Below are 23,669 nucleotides of genomic sequence, written 5' to 3'. Positions count from 1 at the left end.
CATAGCCAGTTCCAGGACAGCCAGGCTATGTTTCAAAACAAAAAGAAAATCCATCAAGATGTAGTAATGCATCCATCCCATGTGGTGTGGACAGGAGATCATTTCTAACTGCTGTAGTCTGCTTCCCATTAACCAAATGCTATCATCCTTTCAAAGATTTATTTAGTTCATAGTTCTGGAGCATCAAGGACATGATGCCAGGCTCTGGTGAGGACCCGAAGACGAGGAAGAAGGGAGTGTGTGGGAGAAGGAGAGAGCACACTGCTGGAGAGAAGTCGGGATCAGGCTGCCCATTACAACCCACTGGCCAGAGTGCCTTCAATCCTTCCCTGGGGCAACGTCCCCAGTGACCTAAGAACTTCCCCTTGACCTCATGTCTTAAAGGCCCCTCTACCTCACCGTCACCAACTCTGAGGACCAAGTTCCACACCATGGGGTGGGGTGGGGGGCAAACCACACCCGAATCACAGCAGAGTCTATTAGGACAGTTGAAAGTTGTTGTCTCCAAGGGTGAACCCACAGTAAGAAAGGGGGCGTGGTGGGGTTTGGTCACAAATCCTGTAGAGCTTTTAGACCTTTAAGCTGTGCCCAGAGGGGCTCTGAGGAAGCCATTGCAGAAATCTCAGTGAAACTGGGGGGGGGGGGAGGACAGGACAGAAAGGGGGGTTGGTGCTGTCATTATGTGGGTTTGTTACCTATAGGAAAGCACCCTGTGTGGGGGAGCTGGAGCCACAGGAAGAATGAGCCCAAAGGGAGTCAGTGAATGAATATGGAGGGCAACTGTGCCGTCTTCCAAGAGCTAGGCTATCTGCTCTTGCTGCAACCCACCCTCACCTCAGCCCAATGGGTACATTTGGGGCTGTGCGATCTTATCTCTGCTCTAAGTAGATTGGACCAGGTTGGATGCCCACCCCAGGTTTGGCTAGTTGTTCATTTTCCAAGTATTTGAAAGAATGACTGGGAGTTAGTCCTGTGAGTGGTAATGACAGGTGCGGATTGTGACCACCATGCGGGCTGAGCACAGGGGACAGTGGCCACCATGTTGGCTGAACACAGGGAACAATGGCCACCATGCGGGCTGAGCACAGGGGACAGTGGCCACCATGCGGGCTGAGCACAGGGGACTGTGGCCGCCATGTGGGCTGAGCACAGGGGACTGTGGCCGCCATGTGGGCTGAGCACAGGGGACTGTGGCCGCCATGTGGGCTGAGCACAGGGGACTGTGGCCGCCATGTGGGCTGAGCACAGGGGACAGTGGCCACCACGTTGGCTAAGCACAGGGGACAGTGGCCACCATGTGGGCTGAGCACAGGGGACAGTGGCCGCCACGCAGGCTGAGCACAGGGGACAGTGGCCGCCATGCAGGCTGAGCACAGGGGACAGTGGCTGCCATGTTGGCTGAGCACAGGGGACAGTGGCCACCACGCGGGCTGAGCACAGGGGACAGTGGCCACCATGTTGGCTGAGCACAGGGGACAGTGGCCGCCATGCAGGCTGAGCACAGGGGACAGTGGCCGCCACGCGGGCTGAGCACAGGGGACAGTGGCCATCACGCCGGCTGAGCACAGGGGACAGTGGCCACCACGTGGGCTGAGCACAGGGGACAGTGGCCACCACGCGGGCTGAGCACAGGGGACAGTGGCTGCCATGTGGGCTGAGCATAGGGGACAGTGGCCACCATGCGGGCTGAGCACAGGGGACAGTGGCTGCCATGTGGGCTGAGCACAGGGGACAGTGGCCACCATGCAGGCCATGTGGCCCAGCAAGAAGACAGGCTGAGTTCTGCCAGCCTGTCGGGTCCCAGCTCTGTTCCCAGGAGACAGGACCAAACCCGCCTAGGTTTGGTGTGCCGCCCCCGTGCCTTTATGGTAAACAGCTTCTCCTTGGGTGTAGAAGATCTTGCTGTTGCTGGCAAACAAAAACTTTGACTTAAGACAACTTTGCCCACTTCCTTGGCATTTTTTTGGTAGTCTTCTCCTAATCTGCTCTCTCCTGGACAGCTACAAAGTCTTTCCTCATCAACCCTTTCCTTCCCAGAACCAAACTCACAGTTTAAACCAGAGTTTTGATTCTATTTATATCTTCATCAACTTCGATGCTTTAGCAAACCATAAACCAAGTTTCCCCAGAAGGATTGGTCCAACTCAGACCTCAGGGGGCCCTGCCAATGGCCCCTGGTAGCACCTATGTCAGCCTAGGATCGGGACAGTGACGTTAGAGTCATCTGGAGTGTGTTAAGAAGTACAGAGTTCCTGTCACTACTTTCTTAACCCGAGACCCTAATCCAGAAGATCCCAAGAGACTCCTAATGACTCCTAATGCTTGGAAACCCCAAATCTGTGTCACTCATTTGGTGACTGATATGAATGGCCTGTATGTTCTTTGTATGTTCAGGTTTGCTCATGGTTAAAATCTTCTGTATCACATGGTTAGAGAGAGCTGGTCTTTTTGTTTGTTTTTGAAGATTTATTTATTTATTATGTGTACAGCATATATGACTGCAGGCCAGAAGAGGGCATCAGATCTCATTATAGATGTTTGTGAGCCACCATGTGGTTGCTGGGAATTGAATTCAGGTCCTCTGGAAGAAGAGCCAGTGCTCTTAACCTCTGAGCCATCTCTCCAGCCCCCTGTTTGTTTGTTTTTTGAGACAGGGTTTCTCTGTGTAGTTTTGGTGTCTGTCCTGGATCTCACTCTGAAGCCTGGGCTGGCCTCGAACTCACAGAGATCCTCCTGGCTCTGCCTCCCAAGTGCTGGGATTAAAGGCATGTGCCACCACCACCCGGCTTGGTCTTTTTTTCTTTTAAGATTTAATTATTATTTCAATTTGATACACATTAGTAAAGTTTTGCCTGCATGTATGTCTGTGCACCCCATGTGTACCTGATGCCTGGGGTGGTGGTGGCAGAAGGGGACACAGGATCCCCGGAACTGGAGTTACAGATGGTTGTGAGCCACCATCTGGGAAGTGCTGGTAGGTGCTGGGCAGCCAGTGTTCTAACCATTGAGCCATCTCTCCAGCCTGGGACCTCCTACCTCCAAGTATCTTGCAGACCTACTACTCTGCTGTCCTCCTGCCTAATATGATGGACACCACTGAAGGACACGGCCATCCTAAATCTTGGGCAGCTATTTGTTATTCACAAGATGCCATTGAACTTCCAAAAGGGAGGTGGTGTTCATGTAGGAGCCCAATCCCTGTGAGCGCTCCTCTCCCAGGGCCTTACAAAGCTGTCATTGTTTGTGGGAATTGCAATAGTCGGATACTCTGTATCCCTCTCCTTGAAGTATGAACCAGGGAGATGAATTTCCTGAAGCCCTGGAGAAATGGCCCACTGACAAGGTATGGGCCAAACGAGGCACAGATGGGCTGGCGATCACGAACGTGGCCATGCTGGGTGGTCATCACCCAGAACTCCTCCTGGTACTCAGTATCCCTCAGCTGTAACTTTTGCCCTAGACCCCAAACAAAGGACAAACGGCAAACACCGTAAGAGAATTTAGTGCGACTGCCAGAGGTTTGGATGAATCAGAGCTGTGGGTGCACTGGGTAGGAAGGCTGCAGACTGTGCCCCACAAGTTCCACCCGGAGCTTCGGGGCCAGAAAATGAGGGACCTATAGAAGAGAGGTTGATGCCACTGGAGGTCAGCAATGTAGACGGCTAGAGCTGAGCATGCAGAAGCTTCCAGAAGCTTGTCAGGAATCCACAGGGCGTCTCTTACGGGTTTCTCTTAGAGGAGTAGTTACCTAAAGTAGCAAAACCCAGATGGCCAAGGCCGTTCACGTTCATTTTCCCACTTTGTCCAAACCCCGGTTTTTCTTTTTCCTATTTCCTCCCCTCCCCTCCCCTCCCCTCCTCTTCCCCCCTCCCCTCCCCTCCTCTTCTCTTCCCCCCTTCCCTTCCCTCCTCTTCTCTCCCCTCCCCTCCTCTTCCCCCCTTCCCTCCCCTCCCTCTTCCCCGCTTCCTCTCTCCTCACCACTGCTTTTCACAGTCTCTGATTTCCCCTCTCCGACACATACATGCCCTCCTCCCTTCACCCCCACACTCCCCCGCTTCTGCGCCTGGGGATACTGGGCAGGCACGTACCTGTGATGATGAGAACGGAGCCCAGAAGGAAGCCCACAAAGCCGATGGCCAGGCCCAGGCCCCAGACCAGCGTCTCTGTGGTGTCTGGGGGTGGGGTAAGCACCTGGGGCTCTGGGAGAGGAAGCAAGGGTCAGAGGGCACAGGAAGGGATCTGGAGTAGAGGAGCCATGGGCGTGAAGAGGCTAGGATGGGGCCCCATACCCCAGTGCTGGAGGAGCGGTGCGTCCAGGCCCCAGTGCTGCACCCTGCAATCGTAGGCATCCTCGGCTGAGGGCACGAAGGTCAGGTAGAGGAACTTCCGGAACCTGTGGTTAGGCTGGGAGTAAAAGCTGGTCTGGGTCACTCCCTTAGTGACCGGCTGGTTGTTGCGCAGCCAGGTGATGCTGATCACAGGGGGAAAGATATCTTCCACGATGCAGATGAGGACGTTGGGCTTTCCCAGCTCCACGCGAGACTTGGGGAGTACGGTCACCCTGGGAGGCACTAGGAGGAATGAGACCTTGAGTCCCAAAGTCCCATCCCTTACAGCTGGGCCTCATTAGGGGCAAGATTAAGGGACACTTCCTCCCATGTGGCCACCTGCAGAGGCGCTCTGGGGTGGTACCTGCTGGGGCAGGAGGACACTGGAGAGGGATGGGGGATCCTGTCCAGTCCCCTCCCCTGCCTAGTTAGGGGGGCAGAGGGAGGGCCAGGTACCACTGATGGCTCTGGTTCGGTTGGAGCGTTCCACCAAGATGTCCAGATGAGCTGCAATCATGGCAATGCTGGCCAGCCCACTCTGAAAGTCTGAATATAGGAAGTCCCCAAACTCAGGCAGACGCCACACGACCTCCCTGGTCTTCAGGTCCACAGAGAAAATTTGTTCCCCATCAAATTCGTGTGTGAACTGTCCAGAAGCATCGTAAGACTGGTAGAAGGCCGGTCCATAGGAGCCCATGTGGTCAGCTGTATTGGGTGAGGGCAGGATGGGAGGGAAGAGAATCGTGTGTCATCCAGGTATATGACCTGCCGAGTCTCAGCCTGGCCTCGTCCTGGGCTGTGTGTGGGGACAGTCCTGTTATGCCAAAGCAGACCCTTGAAGAGTTGCAGAGAGACGGGAGACAGAAGAGAGAGGACCGAGGGGGCGTGGCCAGTACACACATGGGTGGAGCTAGCAAAGCAGGCTGGGAAAGGGGGTAATGTCTGGGGTTTCCGTTCCTCCATCATCTACTGTAACTGTAGTCACAGCCATGAGGTCAGGCCTTGTGTGTCAGATGGTAAAATTGGGGTTAGAAGGAAATGGTTAAGGGGAAGTACTGAAGGGGAGCTGTTGGCAAAGAGAGGCAGTGTAGGAGTGGGTAAGGGACAGACAGGGGCATGAACGCTCCACCCATGTGTGTGCTGGCCACGCCCCCTCCATCTCTCAGCAACTCTTCAAGGGTCTGCTATGGCATAACAGGACTGTCCTCACACACAGCCCAGAGACTAGCGTGGGGGAGGATAGCTTTCCACAAGCCAGGCATGGTGACATAATCCCGCAACCACAGCACTCAGAAGGTAGAAGGCAGGAGGATCATAAGTTCAGGACCAGGCTACATAGTTCAATAAAATTCTGTCTTGTAAACACATGGAGGTGGAGAGGGAGAGAAAAGAGCCCAAGGCACTGTAGGATACACTGGACATTAAGTCAGGAGTTCAAGCAATGGTGCCAGTTTCCATCTCAGAGAGTGGTCATTTAATGGGTCTCACCCCATGGCAGAGTACTCAGTGTCCTGGATATCTGGGCTACATCTTAGCCCTTCCAGAGCTCTACAGTTATGAGCTGAATGTGAGGGGCTGTCATGTGCCCAGCATGGTGTCGAATGGAGGAAATCAGTCTTTGGTGTGCAGGTCAGCAGCTCACGTATAGACACAGTGGAGAATGCTTCCGTGAAGCCGGACAAGAATTGAATGTTGCAGGCCAGGAAGTGGTCGAGGAGCCAGGGTGCTGTGAGGTGAGGCAGGTGAGGGCATGGGTCTCAGAAAAGAGGAAGGGACGAGGAGGACTCTGAATGTAAAAGGAGCCCAGAGGAGACCCTGGCACAGCCCGTAGCTGGTTCCAGAGTGGATGTGACAGAGTGGCCAGGATTTATCTGCAGGTGGAGGGAGTTGCCCACATACCAGAGACAGAGGGAGACACTCTCCCCCTGTGCTGTCTCCCCACATCTCCTCCCACCCTCAGGTGTTCCCACCACTTACCCTTGATGGCCCATACTCCCTGGGGACTCAGGAAGGTTATCAGGGTGTGGAGAACCAGGACCAGCTCCACACGGAGTACCATTGCTCTGGGGAGGGGGGTGCTGCTCTAACAACGTCTATTTGGGGAGCGAGTGAGCAAGATGGAGGTAAGGAGAAACAGATTCTAGGTTAGGGGAAGACCCTTGCTGTAAGCAACCAATCAGAGCAGTTCTCTGAGTTAACAGGTCTGTTGCTAGGTGAAGAAGCCAAGAGTCTGGGTGGGAAGGTGGAGGATGAAGGCCATGGGTCACCTGTTACTTCATCCTTTAAGAAGGGGCTTCAGGAAGGAGCAGGGAGGTCTCAGAGCACCCAACATCTGTGCTGGGACAAAGCCTCCATTTGGCCCATCATAGAAGGAACCTGATTTTTTTCTGTAGGTCCCTCAGGACAAATTTGGGGTAAAAATGTGAAATAAAATGCACTAAGGGGCTGGAGGGATGGCTCAGAGGTTAAGAGCACCAACTGCTCTTCCAGAGTTCCTGAGTTCAATTCTCAGCAACCACATGGTGGCTCACGACCATCTGTAATGAGATCTGGTGCCCGCTTCTATATACATAATAAATAAATAGATATTTTTTTAAAAATGCACTAAGAAAGGCAAATCATTGGATAAAATAAACCATAGAATAAAAACCCTTTAAACCTATAAATTGTTTTCCAAAACATTATTTTATTTTATCCAGTTAGAAAGAGTGTGAAATGGTTGGAGATGCTTCACCTGAAGGAAAGCTTCAGGCAATTTCTACAACTGATGTGTGTTGGTAGTCTCCATTTGTCCCTTCTGGTCCCCAGGTACCCTCTGTCATGCTGGTCAGTGTAGCAGGCTTTTTTGGATCACCAGCCCCCAAATCAAGACAAAGAGACTAACTATAATTATGAATGCTTGGCCTCCGCTTAGGCCTGTTTCTAGCTAGTTTTTTAAACTTTAATTAACCCATTTCTGTTATTCTATGTGCAGCCCCAAGGCCCATTTACCTCCTCTATGTACTGTCCATGCTGCTTTCCTGCTTCCTTCCTGTCGGTCTGGCCTCTGGCTGGCTGACTCACCTTTTCTCTCTGCCAGCCAGCCCTGGCTATTGGACATTCAGCTTTTTATTAGAGCAATCAGGCGCCTTAGGCGGGCAAGGTTAAACAGCAACACATCTTTATACAGTTAAACAAATATTCTATTCCACAACAGGCCAGAGGCTGACTGGTGTGCCCATGCCCCTGGCTTGTGTCTCTTGGTGGGCTCTTCCAATGGCTGGCACTAGAAGGACTCAATACAGAACAGAGAGATGTTGGGCATGGTGGCACACACCTTTAATCCCAGCACTCTTGAGACAGAGGCAGGTGGATCTCTTATGAGTTTGAAGCCAGCCTGGTCTACATAGGGTGTTCCAGGACAGCCAAGGGCTGCACAGAGAGACCTTGTCTCAAAAAATAAAATGGATAACTGTCTATTTATCCATAAGAACTCTCATCAAACTTCTGAAGGCCATTTGCCAAAGATGCTGAAGTAAACGATTTTCGAGCTTGGCTACATCTAAGAAATCTCCTGGGTCTTTGATTCCAAAGAGTTGCCCATGAGGTTTGTAACAAATACAAATTTCTGGGGCTGGGGAGGTGGCTCTGTGGGTAGAGAGCATGCCTGGGTGTGGATTCCCAGGACACAGTAAAAGCCACATGTGGTGGAGCATGTCTGTAACCCCAGCCCTGGTGGAGCATGTCTGTAACCCCAGCCCTGGGAGGGCAGAGACCAGCAGATCCATGAAACTTGTTGGCCAGCTAGTCTAGCCAAATAGGTGAGTTCCAGGCTCAGTGAGAGACCCCATCTCAAAAAATTCGGTGGAGTGTCTTAGTTAGGGTTTTTGCTATGACGAAACGCCATGACCAAAAAGCAAGTTGGGGAGGAAAGGGTTGATTAGGCTTACACTTCAGCATTGCTGTTCATCACTGAAGGAAGTCAGGACAGGAACTCACACAGGGCAGGATCCTAGAGGCAGGAGCTGATGCAGAGGCCATGGAGAGGTGCTGCTTACTGGCTTGCTCTGCATGGCTTGCTCAACCTGCTTTCTTACAGAACCCAGAACCAGCAGCCCAGGGGTGGCACCACCCACCATGGGCTGGACCCTTCGTCATTGTTCACTAATTGAGAAAATGCCTTACAGCTGGATCTCAGGGAGGCATTTCATCAACTGAGGCTCCTTCCTCTCTGCTGACTCTAGCTTGTGTCAAGTTGACACACAAAACCAGCCAGTACGTGGAGGTAGGCTGGGAAACGGCTCAGCGGGCAAAAGGACACCCTGCTCTGCCAGAGGACCAGAGTTTGGATACCAGCACCCACATGAGGTAGCTCACAATAGCCTGTCACTAATGGCTCCAGGGGGACCCGATGCCTCTAGTCTTGGTGGGCACCTGTACTCTCATGCATACACACACACACACACACACACACACACACACACACACACACACATATGCATAATTAAAAATTAAATAAATTGGAGGCTGGAGAGATGGCTCAGTGGTTAAGAACATCTGCTGCTCTTGCAGAGGATCTGGGTCAGGTTCTCAACACCCACAAAGGCGGCTCTCAACTATCTGTAATTACAGTTCCCAGGGATCTGATGCCCTCTACTGGCCACTATGGGCACTGTATACATGTGGTGCATATACACCCAAACAAACACTCGTACATATCAAAATAAAAACACATCTTTTAAAAATTCATATCAATTCAATTTATTGGTTATTTAACAAATACAGGTTCCTGGATTTCATCCAGAACTGAATGGGATTAGCCCAGGGTGGTTCTTGAGCAACCTGCATGGCCCTACCTTTTGGTAAAACAAAACAAAACAAAACAAAACAAAACCCTTCAATGCCCTTTCCTAGGGACATGAGGGTTTCTGCTCTGAGGGAGCTGCTGACCACAGCTTCTGGCTGTGAATCATGGCCCTCAGAGGGCTGTGTGCCCTAGCTGATGGGATCCTCACCTGTGTCCTTCGTTTCTATCCCCCAGTGTCCACAACAAGGCCTAGTGCACAGAGTTTCCTCAGTAGGTGTCTGCCACAGGAGGGCACCTCCTCTCAGCCTTGGCCCAGTCTGCACAGGTCCTCCCCGCACGGGTCCTCCCCGCACGGGGTCCTCCCCTCACTGGTCCTCCCTGCACGAGTCCTCCCCTCACTGGTCCTCCCCACACGGGGTCCTCCCCTCACTGGTCCTCCCTGCATAGATCCTCCCCGCACAGGTCCTCCCCGCATAGGTCCTCCCCATCTTAGTGTCCTTGCCAGCAAGGCTGGAGCGCTGGGATGGCAGGACAAGAGATGGATGGGAAAGCCTGGTAACCATGGTGGCTTCTCTGTTTAGTAATGGCTGAGTGAAGCTGAGTGGTTTTTGGGATGGGAATCTCCCGGCAACTCATCAAGAGAGGCCTCCCAAGTGCAGCTGTGGTTTTTTGTTTGTTGTTTGTTTTTGTTTTTCCAGACAGGGTTTCTCTGTGTAGCTTTTCGCCTTTCCTGGAACTCGCTTTGGAGACCAGGCTGGCCTCGAACTCACAGAGATCCGCCTGCCTCTGCCTCCCGAGTGCTGGGATTAAGGTGTGCGCCACCACTGCCCAGCTCAACTGCATGTTTTTATTTCTGAACACATGAAGACTGGCGGTGACAGCTTAGTGGCATCTTAGCTCACACTGTAATCCCACCACCGAGGAGGCTGAGGAAGATTGCATAAATGTGAGACTAGATTCTGCCTCAAAAATTATCAAGATGGGCTGGAGAGATGGCCCCAAGGTGAAGAGCACCAGCTGCTCTTGTGGAGGACCCAGGTTTGGTTTCCAGCATCCACAAGGTGAGTGTGGCTTCACTGTGGCCTTGCTCATGCTTTAAACCACTCACTTTCTACCATGGTGACAGTTGTGATATTGTCATGCTGTGCTCTAATGATGGTGCCACGGGACATCCTACCATCCTACAGCTGTAGCCAGCTCCCAGCCTTTGACAATCGAGGTACTAAACAAGTAAGTGTTGGAGTACATAATATTTCCAGCAAATTGACAGGTATTTATGGAGAAATTTCTAAATACCAAGGGATGTGCTAACCTCTACAGATAAAAATCATTAAGAAGGGGCTTCTAGCCGGGCTAGGAGGTGCGTGGCTTTGATCCCAGTGTTCGAGAGGCAGAGGCAGGTGGATCTCTGTGAGTTCAAGGTCAGCCAGGTAACATAGAGAATTCCAGGACAGCCTACAGGGCTACATAGTGAGACCCTGACCAAAAGAAAAAGGAAGGACAGACAGACAGGCTTCTCGTCATAAGACTCTAAGCTAGGAGAGGTCCCAGCCTCCTCGCCTCACACTCCATGGAAAATTATAATAGTCTAAAGAAAACCTGAGTCTGAGGGACAATATAGAGACTCAGGAAGTATCCAGAGGGCTCTATGGAAGTTCTGTGCAGGAGGCAGCAGGTGGTGTGTATGTGTGCATGTGTACATGTGTGTGTGTGTGTGTACGTGTGTGTATGTGGGTGTGTATGTGGATGTGTCTGTGTGTGTGTATGTGTGTCTATGTGTGTATGTGTGTGTGTATGTGTGTGTATGTGTGTGGGGGTGTGTGTATGTGTGTGTATGTGTGTGTGTATGTGTGTCTATGTGTGTACATGTGTGCGTGTGTGTGTGTGTGTGTGTATATGTATGTGTGTGTATGTGTGTACATGTGTGTGTGTGTGTGTGTGTGTGTGTGTGTGTGTGTGTATGTATGTATGTGTGTGTATGTGTGTGCGTCTATGTGTGTATGTGTGTGTATGTATGTATGTGTGTGTATGTGTGTGCATGTGTGTGTCTATGTGTGTATGTGTGTGTCTATGTGTGTATGTGTGTGTATGTATGTGTGTGTGTGTGTGTGTGTGTGTGTTCTTATCACACACCACCCCACCCCCTCATCCTGTGAGAAACCTGTCTTTCCCAGCGCCTCTGTGACGGAGTCAGCAGCACATAAAATGTCTCGGCTTGCAGGGAACCATCAAGAGAGAAATGAAGCCCTGCCAGGCGGTGATGCAGCAAGATGGCAGAGGAAACCCCAGCCCTCAGCTTCCCACAGAAGCACTCATTCCAAAAAGTGGGCAAAGGATGCAAGCCAGAAATGACCAGAAAAGAACAATGGAGCCCAAAGAGGCCACAGGCGAAGATGGTCACAACTAGAAGTGACTAAAGGAACGTGAACAGCAGCAGCGTGTTCCTTTCCACTCATGAAAGCGGAAGAGCAAGGAGACATGATGGAGACACAGCTGTGGACACTGCAGGAGACGGGACAGGGCCGGGGTGGACGTGGCTGTGGACACTGCAGGAGACGGGACAGGGCCGGCCGGGGTGGACGTGGCTGTGGACACTGCAGGAGACGGGACAGGGCCGGGTTGGACGTGGCTGTGGACACTGCAGGAGACTGGGAACTGAGATCAACACAGCTGTGGCGATGGATGGGCAGCACACAGTCAAGGGGAGGGCTGCATGCCCAGCTCCCTGCACCTGCTTCCTAGGGTCCATGCATCCCAGAGATGCATGTCCATGTGAGAATAATGAAAGTTATTGGGACATAACCCAGGTATCCCAGAGGGTGTAGAGACAGATGGCTAGAGCAGAACCACATTGAACAGCTGAGATCAATGGACCAGAGGTTCAAGTTAGATGTGGAGTGGGAGCCATCTGAGCTCACTAAAGCCGCAGGTACAGTGAATACTTACACACATTGCACACCAGTAACTGTATGTAAGGGAAACTCCCTGAATACATGAGCGTGTTTACATGTGGTGTGGGGGAAGAGGTTAGTCCTGGGAGTAAGGGAACAGGGGAGCAGATAGAGGAGTCAGAACAGGGGTGCCCTGATAGTCTGTGGAGTGGTGACTTAACCTTGGCCCTGAGGTTCAGAGTGAATAACAGTTAACAATGAAGGTGAGTGAGAGGCGCCGTCATCATGGGGAGATCACTATCCAGTGGGAGAAGTTAAAAACGTAAGTATTTGAAATATAATTGTTTTGATAAATACAAGGCCATAAGGGAATTTTTATGTGAGCTTTGCCATCAATGGGTCCAAGGAGAGATGAGAAACTGTGTATCAGTCCCCCATCCCAACATCCCATAAGTGTGTGCATGCGCAGGACAGACTGAATCCAAGACTAGACTGTGGTTGAACTTGGTCTCTTTCTTCATAAAAGGGAGCATAGGACAGTGGTGAAGCAGTTTTGGATCCAGACAGTCTGTGTGGCCTTGGTGAAGGTGCTTAATGTTCTTATGCACATAAATGCTGTAACCATCTCTCAAGCATCAAGCCACAGTGATGTTAGTACCATTACATAGAGGAGGGAGAACACTGGGCTGTAAGTCAGATGTTCAGGGTGGTGCCCGAGCCTTGGGTTCTCTGGGTTGTCTCACATAGCTCTGCCTGCTAACTCTGGAGAGATCTGTGTCCACTTCATCAGTGTTCCCTCCTTTCTGGACAGCAGGTGTGAACTCCCTCCTCTGCCCTCTGCCTGCACCCTAACATCCCCACCTCCACAGTTACTCACAGGAGTCCCTGGGTTGGGGGCTCATGGCTGGAGTACAGAGCCTTTATGATGAGCACACTGCCAATGATGATGCCCACCAGCCCCACCACCAGGCCCAGGGCGCAGACCGCAGTCTCCATTGTCTCCGTCACCTGGACGGCCTCCTGCACTTCTGAAGGAAATGAGGAGATGCAGTTAGGACAGTGGAATGCTGGGCACGAGGTCCCCAGAGCAGAGGCATGGGGGCGGGGGACACTGCTTACCCCAGTGGCTGAGGCTCGGCTTGCCCAGACCCCAATGCTCCACCTTGCAGTCATACACATCCTCGGCGGTGGGAATGAAGGTCAGGTAGTGGAACTTGTGGAATCTGAGTTCTGTGCTGGGCAGAAAGACTGTCTCAGACGTCCCTTCAGTGACCCGCTGCCCGTTACGAAGCCATGTGACGTTGAGCACTGGAGGGAAGAACCTGTCGACGTGGCAGATGAGGACGTTGGGCTGGCCCAGCTCCACTGGGTTCTTGGGGAACACAGCCACCTCGGGAGGCTCTGGGAAGAGACAGAACCTGGTGAGTTCTGGGTGAGTCACCAAGCTCCCATCCGGCATCTTCTGTCTCAGAATTCAAGTCACCTCTGGGGTCCAGAGTGAGAACCGGGAGACTCCTTCCACTGAGCTACCTCCGTCAGCTCAACTTCTCATGAGTGGGAAGAGAAGACAGGCTGCCAGCCCCCCACTTACAGCAGGGAGCCCAGGCCATTCCAAGGAGGGTCCCTCAGCAGAGGGCATCAGTGACTCCCATTCTGAGTGTGGGCAGGGTCCTCCCACCCCTCCCACTGCATGACAGAGGAAGAGACTAGAGAACCCTCACCACTGGGGACCTGGGTGACGTTGTGTCTCTGGATGAAGGCTCTGAGATTGTTCTTCAGGCTGATGATGTAGGGCAGAGCCTCCTGGGCGTCAAAGGCGTAGACTGTGCTGAACTCTGGCAGGCCCCAGACCGTCTCCTCCCTGTCAGGATCCACATAGAACAGCTCATCGCCGTCAAACGCGTACATGCAGTCACCCGACGGTTTCTGTGTCTGTGCAAAGATGTCATACATTGCTACGTGGTCCGCTGTATAAACAAGAAAAGTGAGACAGATGTAAGAACTATTGTGTAAGTGGTGAGGCAGGGGCATGGCTGGATTTATTAATAAAGTCAGAAGCGGCCACCTGGGGAAATGGGGGGAGAAGGAGCAAGAGCAAACAGTGGCGGGGTGGGGATTGTTACCAGGGAGAAGGGGAAAGATAGAGAGACTGCCCCTGCTCACTCCCAGGTGGAACCCTGTGACTCTGCCCGGGTCCTGAACCTCTGCGGAGAGCTCGCTGAGCGCCAGGCATCTGCGAGTAGCCTCATGTGGATGTCACAACACCCCACCCCACCGCACCCCCAGAAGCAAGCAAGGAAACCGGAGAGGAGAGGTGCCCTGTTGCATCCGGTCACACAGAGATGCACAGCTAGGAGGGAGGCTATCTTCTCCCCACAGCTCGAGGCTCCGGAGCTGCAGATGTGAAATTAGGTTTACACGGACGGAGCTGGAGGGGCAGGTGTGCGGGTTTCCTTATTACAGAAGAGGCAGAAAACAGAAAGTTGAGGGGAAAGCTCGCTGCGTCGTAGGGCTCTTGACGGTCTCCGTGTTTCTGTTTTGGTTCATGAGTTCACATCTGCAGTGTGTGTTAATATCATGACTTCATGTTGTTTGTTTGTTTGTTTGTTTTACCTTGGGTGTATTAAATCTAACAAGATGGATTTTGAAAATGGTTTCAAACTATTTTTTAACTTTTTAAAAAATATTTTACTTTTGTTTTAAATAGAATTATATTATAGAAGTTGTTGAATTTTAAATCCTTGTGTGGTTTGATTTTTGGTTTCTTAGTCTTCATTAGTTGGTAATAAATAGCATACAAACACAAGACAAGCTGCCATCATTAGCAATAACGTGATGAACACATGAGTGTCTGAACTTGGAATGGTGGGGAAAGAGAGTGCAGAGGACTGGGGGTCCCCGCCTCTTCCTGTGGGTCCCCGCCTCTTCCTGTGGGTCCCTGGCCACAGCAGGTCTATTTGTGGGCTGCACAGCAGCAGTGAGAATGTTCTCTCAGATGGATTTCAGGTTCCTCATGAGCCAGAGGAATCATCTTCATAAAACATGGTGAAAAAGAAGATAAAAACCATCAAAGCACCATTTAAAAGTAGCTTACGCCTTGGTGTGGTGGTGGACGCCTTTGATCCCAGCACTCAGATGTCAGAGGCAGGCGGATCTGAGTTCAAGACCAGCCTGGTCTACAGAGTGAGTTCCTGGACAGCCAGGGCTACATAAAGAAACCCTGTCTCAATAGATAGATAGATAGATAGATAGGGCTAGAGCAATGGATCAGCAAGCAGTTAAGAGCACTGGCTGCTCTTCCAGAGGACCCAGGTTCAATTCCCAGTGCCCACAAGGCAGCTCACAACTGTCTGTAAGTCCTGTTCCAGATGATCTGACACTCTCACACAGACATACATGTGGACAAAGCACCAATGTATATAAAATACAAGTAAATAAATTGTTTTTAAAAACTGGCTTACACTTTTTAAACATTTTCACAGATTCTGAGGTCCAAAGATCTGTCAGATATGACACAACTTATTTTCCTCCAAAAGTTGCTTTCATACTCACCTAGTATCACAGGCCTGTAATCCCAGCTACAGCTGAGACAGGAGGATTTCAATTTCAAGGCCAGTCTGGACAATTTAGTACCAGACTATTTTAAAAATAAAATTACAAAAAGCTGGAGGGGCCTCAGATGGCTCAGAGGTGGGGTACTTGATCAAAATGCATGGGGTTCAGTCCTCAGTACTTCTCACACTAAGACATCATTGTCATCCAGAAAAAACATACTAAAAACCTACTTACTATAAGCCAAGGCATGGTAGCTCAGGCTTGCAAGTCCAGCATTCGGGAGGCTGAGGCAGGAGGATAGCTCACAAGTTCAAAGCCATTCTGAGCCAGAGTGAGACCCTATATCAACACACACACACACACACACACACACACACATACACAGAGAGAGAGAGAGAGAGAGAGAGAGAGAGAGAGAGAGACAGTCCAAACAGAAATGTGACCTGGTTCCTGTCCCCAACACTTACACCGACTGCAGGGGACAGACAGAGGCTGGAGAGGACAGACAGTGCAGAACTTGAGGCAGGCACCGGATGCTGCCCGGAAGGCCCAGTTCCCCGTGAGTGCACTGCTTGGACTGAAGCTGTGGACAGAGGGAAACGCCATTTCTCACTTTGGGAAGCATGGTCAAGGCATTTGGAGAGCCACAGAGGCTTCTGCGGTGAACCTCAGATGTGGAGCAGGAGACAGGCCCATGAGGGCAAGGCAGACTTCTCCACCTCAGGAGTTTATGTCAGCCGGAAGTGAGGAAATTTCCGGAAGCTTGGACAGGGGAGCGACACCAAACTGGAGATTTAGGAGGGTCTCGGTGGCGCCAGTGTGCAGCCTGAAAGGCAGGTGGCTAAGGAGGCAAGACCTTAGCGGCAAGAAGGGACGAAGTGAGCAGTGGAAAAGAAGAAAAAAATCCATTTGATCGATACCAAAGACCCTGATGCTACAAGAAGTGAGGGAGAGAGACAGGAAAGTGCCAAGTAACTTTCAAATTAATCTTTCTACCTACTATCTGCCTGTCTGTCTGCCTGCTTGTATGTCTATTATCTATCATCTATCATTTATCTCTTTATCATCTATCTATCTATCTATCTATCTATCTATCTATCTATCTATCATCTATCTATCATCTCTCTACCTTGCTCTCTCACTCTCCCTTTATTTTTGTCACTTTTAAAAAATGTCTCACTTGGGGCTGGAGAGATAGCTCAGTGGTTAAGAGCACCGACTGCTCTTCCAGAGGTCCAGCAACCACATGGTGGCTCACGTCCATCTGTATTGAGATCTGGCGCCCTCTTCTGGCCTGCAGGCAGAACACTGTATACACAATAAATAAATCTTTAAAAAAAAAAAGTTTCACTTGCCAGGCAGCGGTGGCACATGCCATTAATCCCAGCACTCAGGAGGCAGAGTCAGGGGGATCTCTGTGAGTTCAAGGCCAGCCTGGCTTACAAAGCAAGTTCCAGGCCAGTCTGTTACACAGAGAAATCCTGTCCAAAACAAACAAAACAAAAGAAAACAAAACAAACTATGCATTTATGGTGTATAACTCATTATTTGGAAACACTGTAGAATGCCTAAATCACACTGATTACCAAACTGCTGCCTCTAATGTGTCACTCTTGTGGTGAAGTTGCTTAAGATCCATTCATTGAGCAGTTGGTCTTGCACCCCGTCTAACTCACTGTGTCCTGTGACCAAAATCTCCCTGGCACACAACAGTCCCTGATTCCATTATGAGGGACCCAACCTGAGTGAGAGAAGACACCGGCTCCACGTGGCACTTGGGGTATGACATCACCTTAGTGGAAACGGCACACAGATAGTCATACATTAGGGTTGGTCTTACGGGGAGAGTTTGGGCCGGAAACCTGAAGGGTTTGTGCTGATTTTGTTCTTGTTTGTTTGTCTGGTTTTTGTCAATTTGACACAAGCCAGGGTCATCTGGGAAGAAGGACGTGAAATTGAGAAAACACCTCCATCTGATTGGCCTGTAAGCAAGCTGGTGGGTAATGATTGATGTGGAAGGGCCCAGTCCACTGTGGGTGGAGCCATCCCTGGGCAGGTGGTCTTGTACAAAAAAACCCAGGCTGAGCAAGCCTTGAGGAACAAGCCAGTAAGCAGCACTCCTCCACGACCTCTGCCTCAGCTCCTGCCTCCAGGTTCCTGCCCGGGGATGGATCCACTGATTTCTCTCAGTGATGGATTGCAATCTATAAGGAGAACAAAACCCTTCTTTCCCAAGTTGCTTTCAGTCATGGTGTTTATCACAGCGACAGAAACAGGAGAGACCCCAAGGAGAGTGTGTAAAGTAAGACCTGGAAAGAGCTGAGGCCACAAAGTTAGCGATGAGATAATTAAGCAGTCAATTCAAAGGAAGACGAAGATGCAGGGAAATGGGGGTGGGGATAAGTACGTTAACAGAGGATTCTCTTTAAGGTCCAATAACAGACAAACTTGGATTGAATTCAAGTAGTCTGGACTTGGTGGCACAGACCTGAAATTCCTACACACTCAGGAGCCTGAGGCAGGAGGATTGAGAGTTCAAGGCCAGCCTGAGCCATATGTCACATGCTCTAAACCAAAAAGCACCCACTGGGTTGACTCTTACATAGAGGTTACAGGCATCCAACGTGGGAGCTTACAAGAGAGCTCAAAGAGAGCGCCCCGGGTGAGAGGGGGGATGCTGTGCACAGGCAAGGACAATTTTTCTTTCGTAGTTCATGTTTTTAAAGCAAAGAATCTATCTGCATGTTGAGAGAAGCCAGAGAGAAGGGAAACCCTGCAAAGGCAGTGGTGAGGGTTGGGGCTGTAGCTCAGTAGGAGGGTGCGTGTCCAGCATCCATGGGGACCTATGCTCAGCCCCCGGTGCTCACACACACACACACACACACACACACACACACACACACAATCGTGATGAGTTAATTTTCATATTTACATGAAAATGTGTTTGTTAAGGTATTTATTACAATGCAAGACTTAAAATAACCCAGGTGACCATTGTGGGGGACTGGGTACCACGTTTCTCCCCAGTCTCATCCCCTTTTGCTTCTATCTACCCCTGAATTCCTGCCTTAAATTAAACTCTGTGGAGCTATGCTGGTTAGTCTAGTCATCAACTTGACATAACCCAGAACAACCTGGGAAGAGAATCTCAATGAAGAATTGCCTAAATTCCACATGTGGCAGGCAGAGGCAGGTGGATCTCTGTGAGTTTAAGGCTAGTCTGGCTTTCATTGAGAGTTTCAAGCCTGAGCTACAAAGGGAGACCCTCTTCAAAAAGAAAAAAAGAAAGGAAGGAAGGAAGGGAGGGAGGGAGGAAGGGAGGAAAGGAAAGGAAAGGAAAGGAAAGGAAAGGAAAGGAAAGGAAAGGAAAGGAAAGGAAAGGAAAGGAAAGGAAAGAAAAAATAAGTTATCCAGAGTAGCAGAGGCAAGGCGCTGTGTGGCAGTTCGGGGTCCTAAGGGGTCACTACTGAAGATGAAGTCTCAGTTGCACCGGACCCTGGGATGTTGGAGAAAGAGCCATGTGACCTCTGCTGTGAAAGCTCCAGGTGTAGAGTGGAGCTGACCTAAGAGACAAGTTGAGTGTGCTGTGACTGGAGGAGCTGGAGAGCTGGGACTACTCAAGGACTTTGGGGCCCAGAAGATTATGAATAAGTCCAAGATTCCAGATACAAAGCTATTGGATTTGGAATCATACTGCTGGATTTTGGTTTTGCTTTGGGCTGATAATTTTTATGCTCCAGTTCTTCCTTTTGGGAATAAGAATGGTTAGTGCATAACTTTATTTTTATTATATACATATAGATTTTACTTATAAAATATGTTGTATATATGTAAACATACTTGGTTTTTCAAGATGGTTTCTCCATGTAGCCCTGGCTATCCTGGAACTTGCTCTGTAGACCAGGCTGGCCTTGAATTCACAGAGATCCACCTGCCTCTGCCTCCTAAGTGCTGGGATTAAAGGTGTGCGCCACCACTGCCCAGCCCTTATTTTATATTTTATAGAACCTACAAGTTAAAAAAAGTTTAAACCTTTGAAGCCTTGAAAAATTTAAAGATGTTGGGCCTTATTGTATATTAACATGAGACTCTTAGGACATGGGTGGAAGGTTTATGTATTCAAGGGAGGCGTCTGTGTGTCAAGTTGACAAGTCACAGGTTGCACTGATTAATCTCCCCAGCAATTTGACACATTAGGATCACACAGGACAGGAGTCTTGATGAGGGATGTTTAGATCAGGTTAGCCTCTGGGCATGCCTGTGGGGGATTGGCTTGATTGATGACTGATGTAGGAAGACCCAGCCCACTGTGGGTGGCACCATTCCCTAGGTAAGGATGCTGAACAGTTAAAGGAGAAAGTGGCCAGGCATGATAACACATGCCTTTAATCCCAGCACTTGGGAGGCAGAGGCAGGGGATCTCTATAAGTCCAAGGCCAGCAAGGACTCTCTGGCCTTCAACGAGAGATCTAGACCAGCAAGGACTACACACATAAGACCTTATCTCAAAACAAAAATCAAAACAAAATGACAAACAAACAAACACCACTCATCCAAAAAAAGAGAGAAAGGAAAACTAGCTGAGAACATCAAGCAAGGGTGTGTTTATTCTTTGGATATTGTCTGTTGGTTCTGAGACGGGTTCTTACCATACAACCCTGGCTGTCTTCAACTCTGTAGACCAGGCTGGCCTTGAACCCACAGCGGTCCACCTGCCTCTGCCTCCCAGGGTCTTATTCTTTGTTTTTGACTGAGGGTGTGATGTGACTAGCTCATTGAGTTCCCACCTTGACTTATTTGGAATGAAGGACTAAAACTTGCAACTCTCCACCTAATGCTCTGCTAGCTTCCACACTTGGTGTCCACACCTGTGAGTTCTTGAAGGCAGCCACACAGAGTGGGGCTTGAGGATCTGAGCTGTGGGGTCCTGGCCAGGTTCAGCTGTGAAGTCCTCGTGGGCAGAGTCAGTCTGTCATCAGAGTTGTGTGTGGATTTTAACCTTGACCCCTGACTGAGGGAACAACTTTGGGACACGTTTTAGTCTTTTTAGCCTAGTGTTTTCCTCTCTCAGAGAAAGGCTAAAATATTCTCACAGATGGTTCCTGTGAGGTGTGAATGGTGTTTGTGGCTGCTGTGTTTTATAAGACTCATTATTTTTACTTTACATATGTGGAGTGTTTGCCTGTGTAAATATAAGTGCACATGTGTGGGCAGTACCTACAGAGGACAAAAGAGGACATCAGCTTCCTCGGAACTGGAGCTACAGACAGTTATGAACTGCCATGTGGATGCTGGGAATTGAACCCAGACCCTCTGGAAGAGCAGCCAGTGCTGTTAACCACTGAGCCACCTCTCCAGCCCTGCTGTTTCTGTTATGATTATTAGAGCAGGATGAAACCAAGTGAACTTCACAGACGGGAATGAGGAGAGGAGAGGCGTGAGGGAGATGGATCGAGTCCTGCAAACTCTCTCATTCTAAAGAGGGTGAATAGCTGTCTGTTCCCACCTTGTGCCCCCACCATCCTCCTGACCTTTGACGGCCCCAGATCCTGGGAGACTCATCAGGAAAGCCAGGAAGGAGGCTCTCAGGACCTCGGCTTTAGTCTGGAACATTCTCTCCTCAGAGCTCAGGTTGGGGATCTACAGCTGAAGACTGTGATCACAGGACAGTGATGAACCGAGGCAGAATGTGGACAGGTGAAACCCTGAAACGGGGCTTCCTATCCTGACTACACAGATACAAAAATAAGGGCTGGGTCAGCCAATCAGAGAAGCCGGAGAGCTGACCTGGCTGTTGCTGGGTAAAAGGGGCTAAAAAGGAGGGAGGGTTTTCAGGAGCTGACAGGGCCATGAAACTTCAGTCATAGTTGCTGCCAGGGGTAGAGACTTGAGAAGATAAGATGGTGCCAGATGGTCATACTGGGTTCTACTATTTGGTAGAAATAGTCTTCCCAAGTTCCCTACATCACCGCCACCCTCAACATCAGATTCTCTCTCATGTTTTGTCCACTGTTTTTAATATTTTTCATCTTATTTTACGTGTCTGAGTGTTTGGCCTGTGTGTATGTATGTCTGTGCATCACACACATGCCTGGTGCCCACAGAGGCCAGAAGAGGGTGCTGGAGCCACTGGAACTGGGGTTCCTGACAGTTGTGAGTTGACATGGGGTGCTGGTGGCTGAACCCGGGGTTCTCTGTAAGGGCAGCAAGTGTTCTTCACCGCTGAGCTCTCTCTTTAGTCTCCACCTTTGAGCAGGGTTCCTTAACTCGTTACCGCCTAGACTGATGTCCAGCAAGATCTGCCTGTCTCGGCCTCCCTGGCTCCGGGATTACGTGTGAGCCAGGGATCCAGGCTCAGGACGTTATGCTTTCATGGCAGGCTCTTTACGGACTGAGCCGTCGCCCTAGCCCCTCTGACTGGTGAACTCCATGTGGCCGTGTTTCCCCAGCTTCAGGAGCTGTGCCTTCCTCAGTTACGCTGTCTGTCTGTCTGCTGCTGTCTACAGCAGCGCTTCCTCCCGTCTGTCAGGGGCTGGGGTGGGCATGATTCCAGTCAGGTCAGGGTGCTCCCCGCATCAACACTCTGCCTTTGCTTCACCTCCAACAGACACCTGGCATTAGGAGGTCGTTGGGGTCATGTGGCTGCCCTCGACTGGGTGACAAAGAAGCTCATGTGTGAGATCAACGTCATGGAAGCCGTGCGGGACATCCAGTCAGTGTTTGCGCCACTGGTAGTTGGTGGGAGTGGGTCGGCCAGTTCCCAGTGGATGATGCCCTGGGGTCCCGGCTCCCATGAAACTCCTCCCCCTTCTCCAGCTTCCTCCATTCTGAGCCCCTGGGGCGTTAAGTGTCTCTCTGTCTATAGCAGATGAGTGACAAGGAGACTCCAGCCAGGAACCCCGGCGCCTCCAGAGAACTGAAGTTTTCTTTCCCAGACTCTATATACCTAATGGAAGCTTCATGTTATGTGATTATTTTCTTCTCTAGATGGTGATGTTTTGTTCACATTTTAATATCAATATAAGGAAACGATGGCAACATAATGTTTTCTTTATCAGAATCTGTGGCCTCACAGGATTTAGCTATAAATTGTAAAGGAGGGAATGATCCCCTTTGGAGGTTGGTGAAAATATTCATGATAACCACGACACAGTCAGATCTTTTGCGGGAAGGTTGGGCTTTGGTAGTTGTTTCGTCTCTCACCTTTTTGCCTGTCTGTCCTTATTCCCTGGGGGTTGACTGTCTTGAAGCACTTTGAGCTCTATTTCTGTCACGTGACCTTAACAATGTTGCTATAAGGTGGTCTATACCAGCTCCATTCTGCAGACAGTCCAAGTTCCCAAAAGCAATCCCTAAAATCACATATTTACATAGTTGTAGGTGTGGCAGACTCCCAGGTCGGAGGACCCTGTAAGATGTCCTGCCAATGCCACCCACCCCATCAAAGTCCTCGGGAGGTACCCTGGGACTCCTGTACCCTCCAGAACCAACAGACCTCTGAGAGAAATACAAGAGGGGTAGGTGATCTCCTGAGCATGCCCTTGGGCAGAGGCAAAGTGTGGAGTATTATTTTAAGATGTGTTACTTTTGTTTATGCTGTGGAACCTTTATTTTAATGATGCAAAGATGTGTTACATTCTTTTATGTTGCATTTGTTTAACTCCATGAAGCTGTGTTCCTGTGCCTGTCTAACACATCTGGTGGTCTAATAAAGAACAGAACAGTCGATAGCTGAGCAGAGAAAGGATAGGCAGGGCTGGCAGACAGAATTAAATAGGACGAGAAATCTGGGAAGAAGGGATCAAGGAGCAAGAAAAGGAAGAAGAGAGGACCAGCCACCCAGCCACCCAGCCAGCCACACAACCACACAGCCAGCCACACAACCACCCAGCCACACAGCCACACAGCCATACAGCCAGCCACACAGCCACACAGCCAGCCACACAGCCACCCAGCCACCCAGCCACACAGCCACACAACCACACAACCACCCAGCCACCCAGCCACACAGCCACCCAGCCACCCAGCAACACAGCCAGCCACACAGCCACACAGCCACCCAGCCACACAGCCACACAACCACACAACCACCCAGCCACCCAGCCACAC

At 50.4% G+C, this 23,669-nt stretch overlaps 2 protein-coding genes across 2 annotated transcripts; both read right to left on the bottom strand.

The window, feature by feature from the left end:
• Window positions 1-1,549: 1,549 nt before the first annotated feature.
• LOC118569440 (HLA class II histocompatibility antigen, DO alpha chain) lies at window positions 1,550-6,462 on the bottom strand. Its single transcript, XM_036167186.1, has 5 exons — window positions 6,306-6,462; window positions 4,785-5,033; window positions 4,290-4,571; window positions 4,046-4,199; window positions 1,550-1,718 (listed from the first exon to the last, which is right to left on the bottom strand). Exons 1-5 carry the CDS (start codon window positions 6,385-6,387, stop codon window positions 1,550-1,552), a joined length of 936 nt encoding a protein of 311 aa, XP_036023079.1. The 5' UTR covers window positions 6,388-6,462.
• Window positions 6,463-12,878: 6,416 nt separating this feature from the next.
• Window positions 12,879-21,185, bottom strand: LOC118569682 (RLA class II histocompatibility antigen, DP alpha-1 chain). Its single transcript, XM_036167822.1, has 4 exons — window positions 21,092-21,185; window positions 13,727-13,972; window positions 13,125-13,406; window positions 12,879-13,033 (listed from the first exon to the last, which is right to left on the bottom strand). The coding sequence occupies exons 1-4, from the start codon at window positions 21,171-21,173 to the stop codon at window positions 12,879-12,881; spliced, it is 765 nt and encodes a 254-aa protein (XP_036023715.1). The 5' UTR covers window positions 21,174-21,185.
• Between the last annotated feature and the right edge of the window lie 2,484 nt (window positions 21,186-23,669).

Source organism: Onychomys torridus, chromosome 18 (genome assembly GCF_903995425.1).
Source record: "Onychomys torridus chromosome 18, mOncTor1.1, whole genome shotgun sequence".
Lineage (NCBI taxonomy): Eukaryota > Metazoa > Chordata > Mammalia > Rodentia > Cricetidae > Onychomys > Onychomys torridus.
Note: the sequence above shows the minus strand (reverse complement) of the source record. Positions and strands in the feature narration are given on the sequence as shown.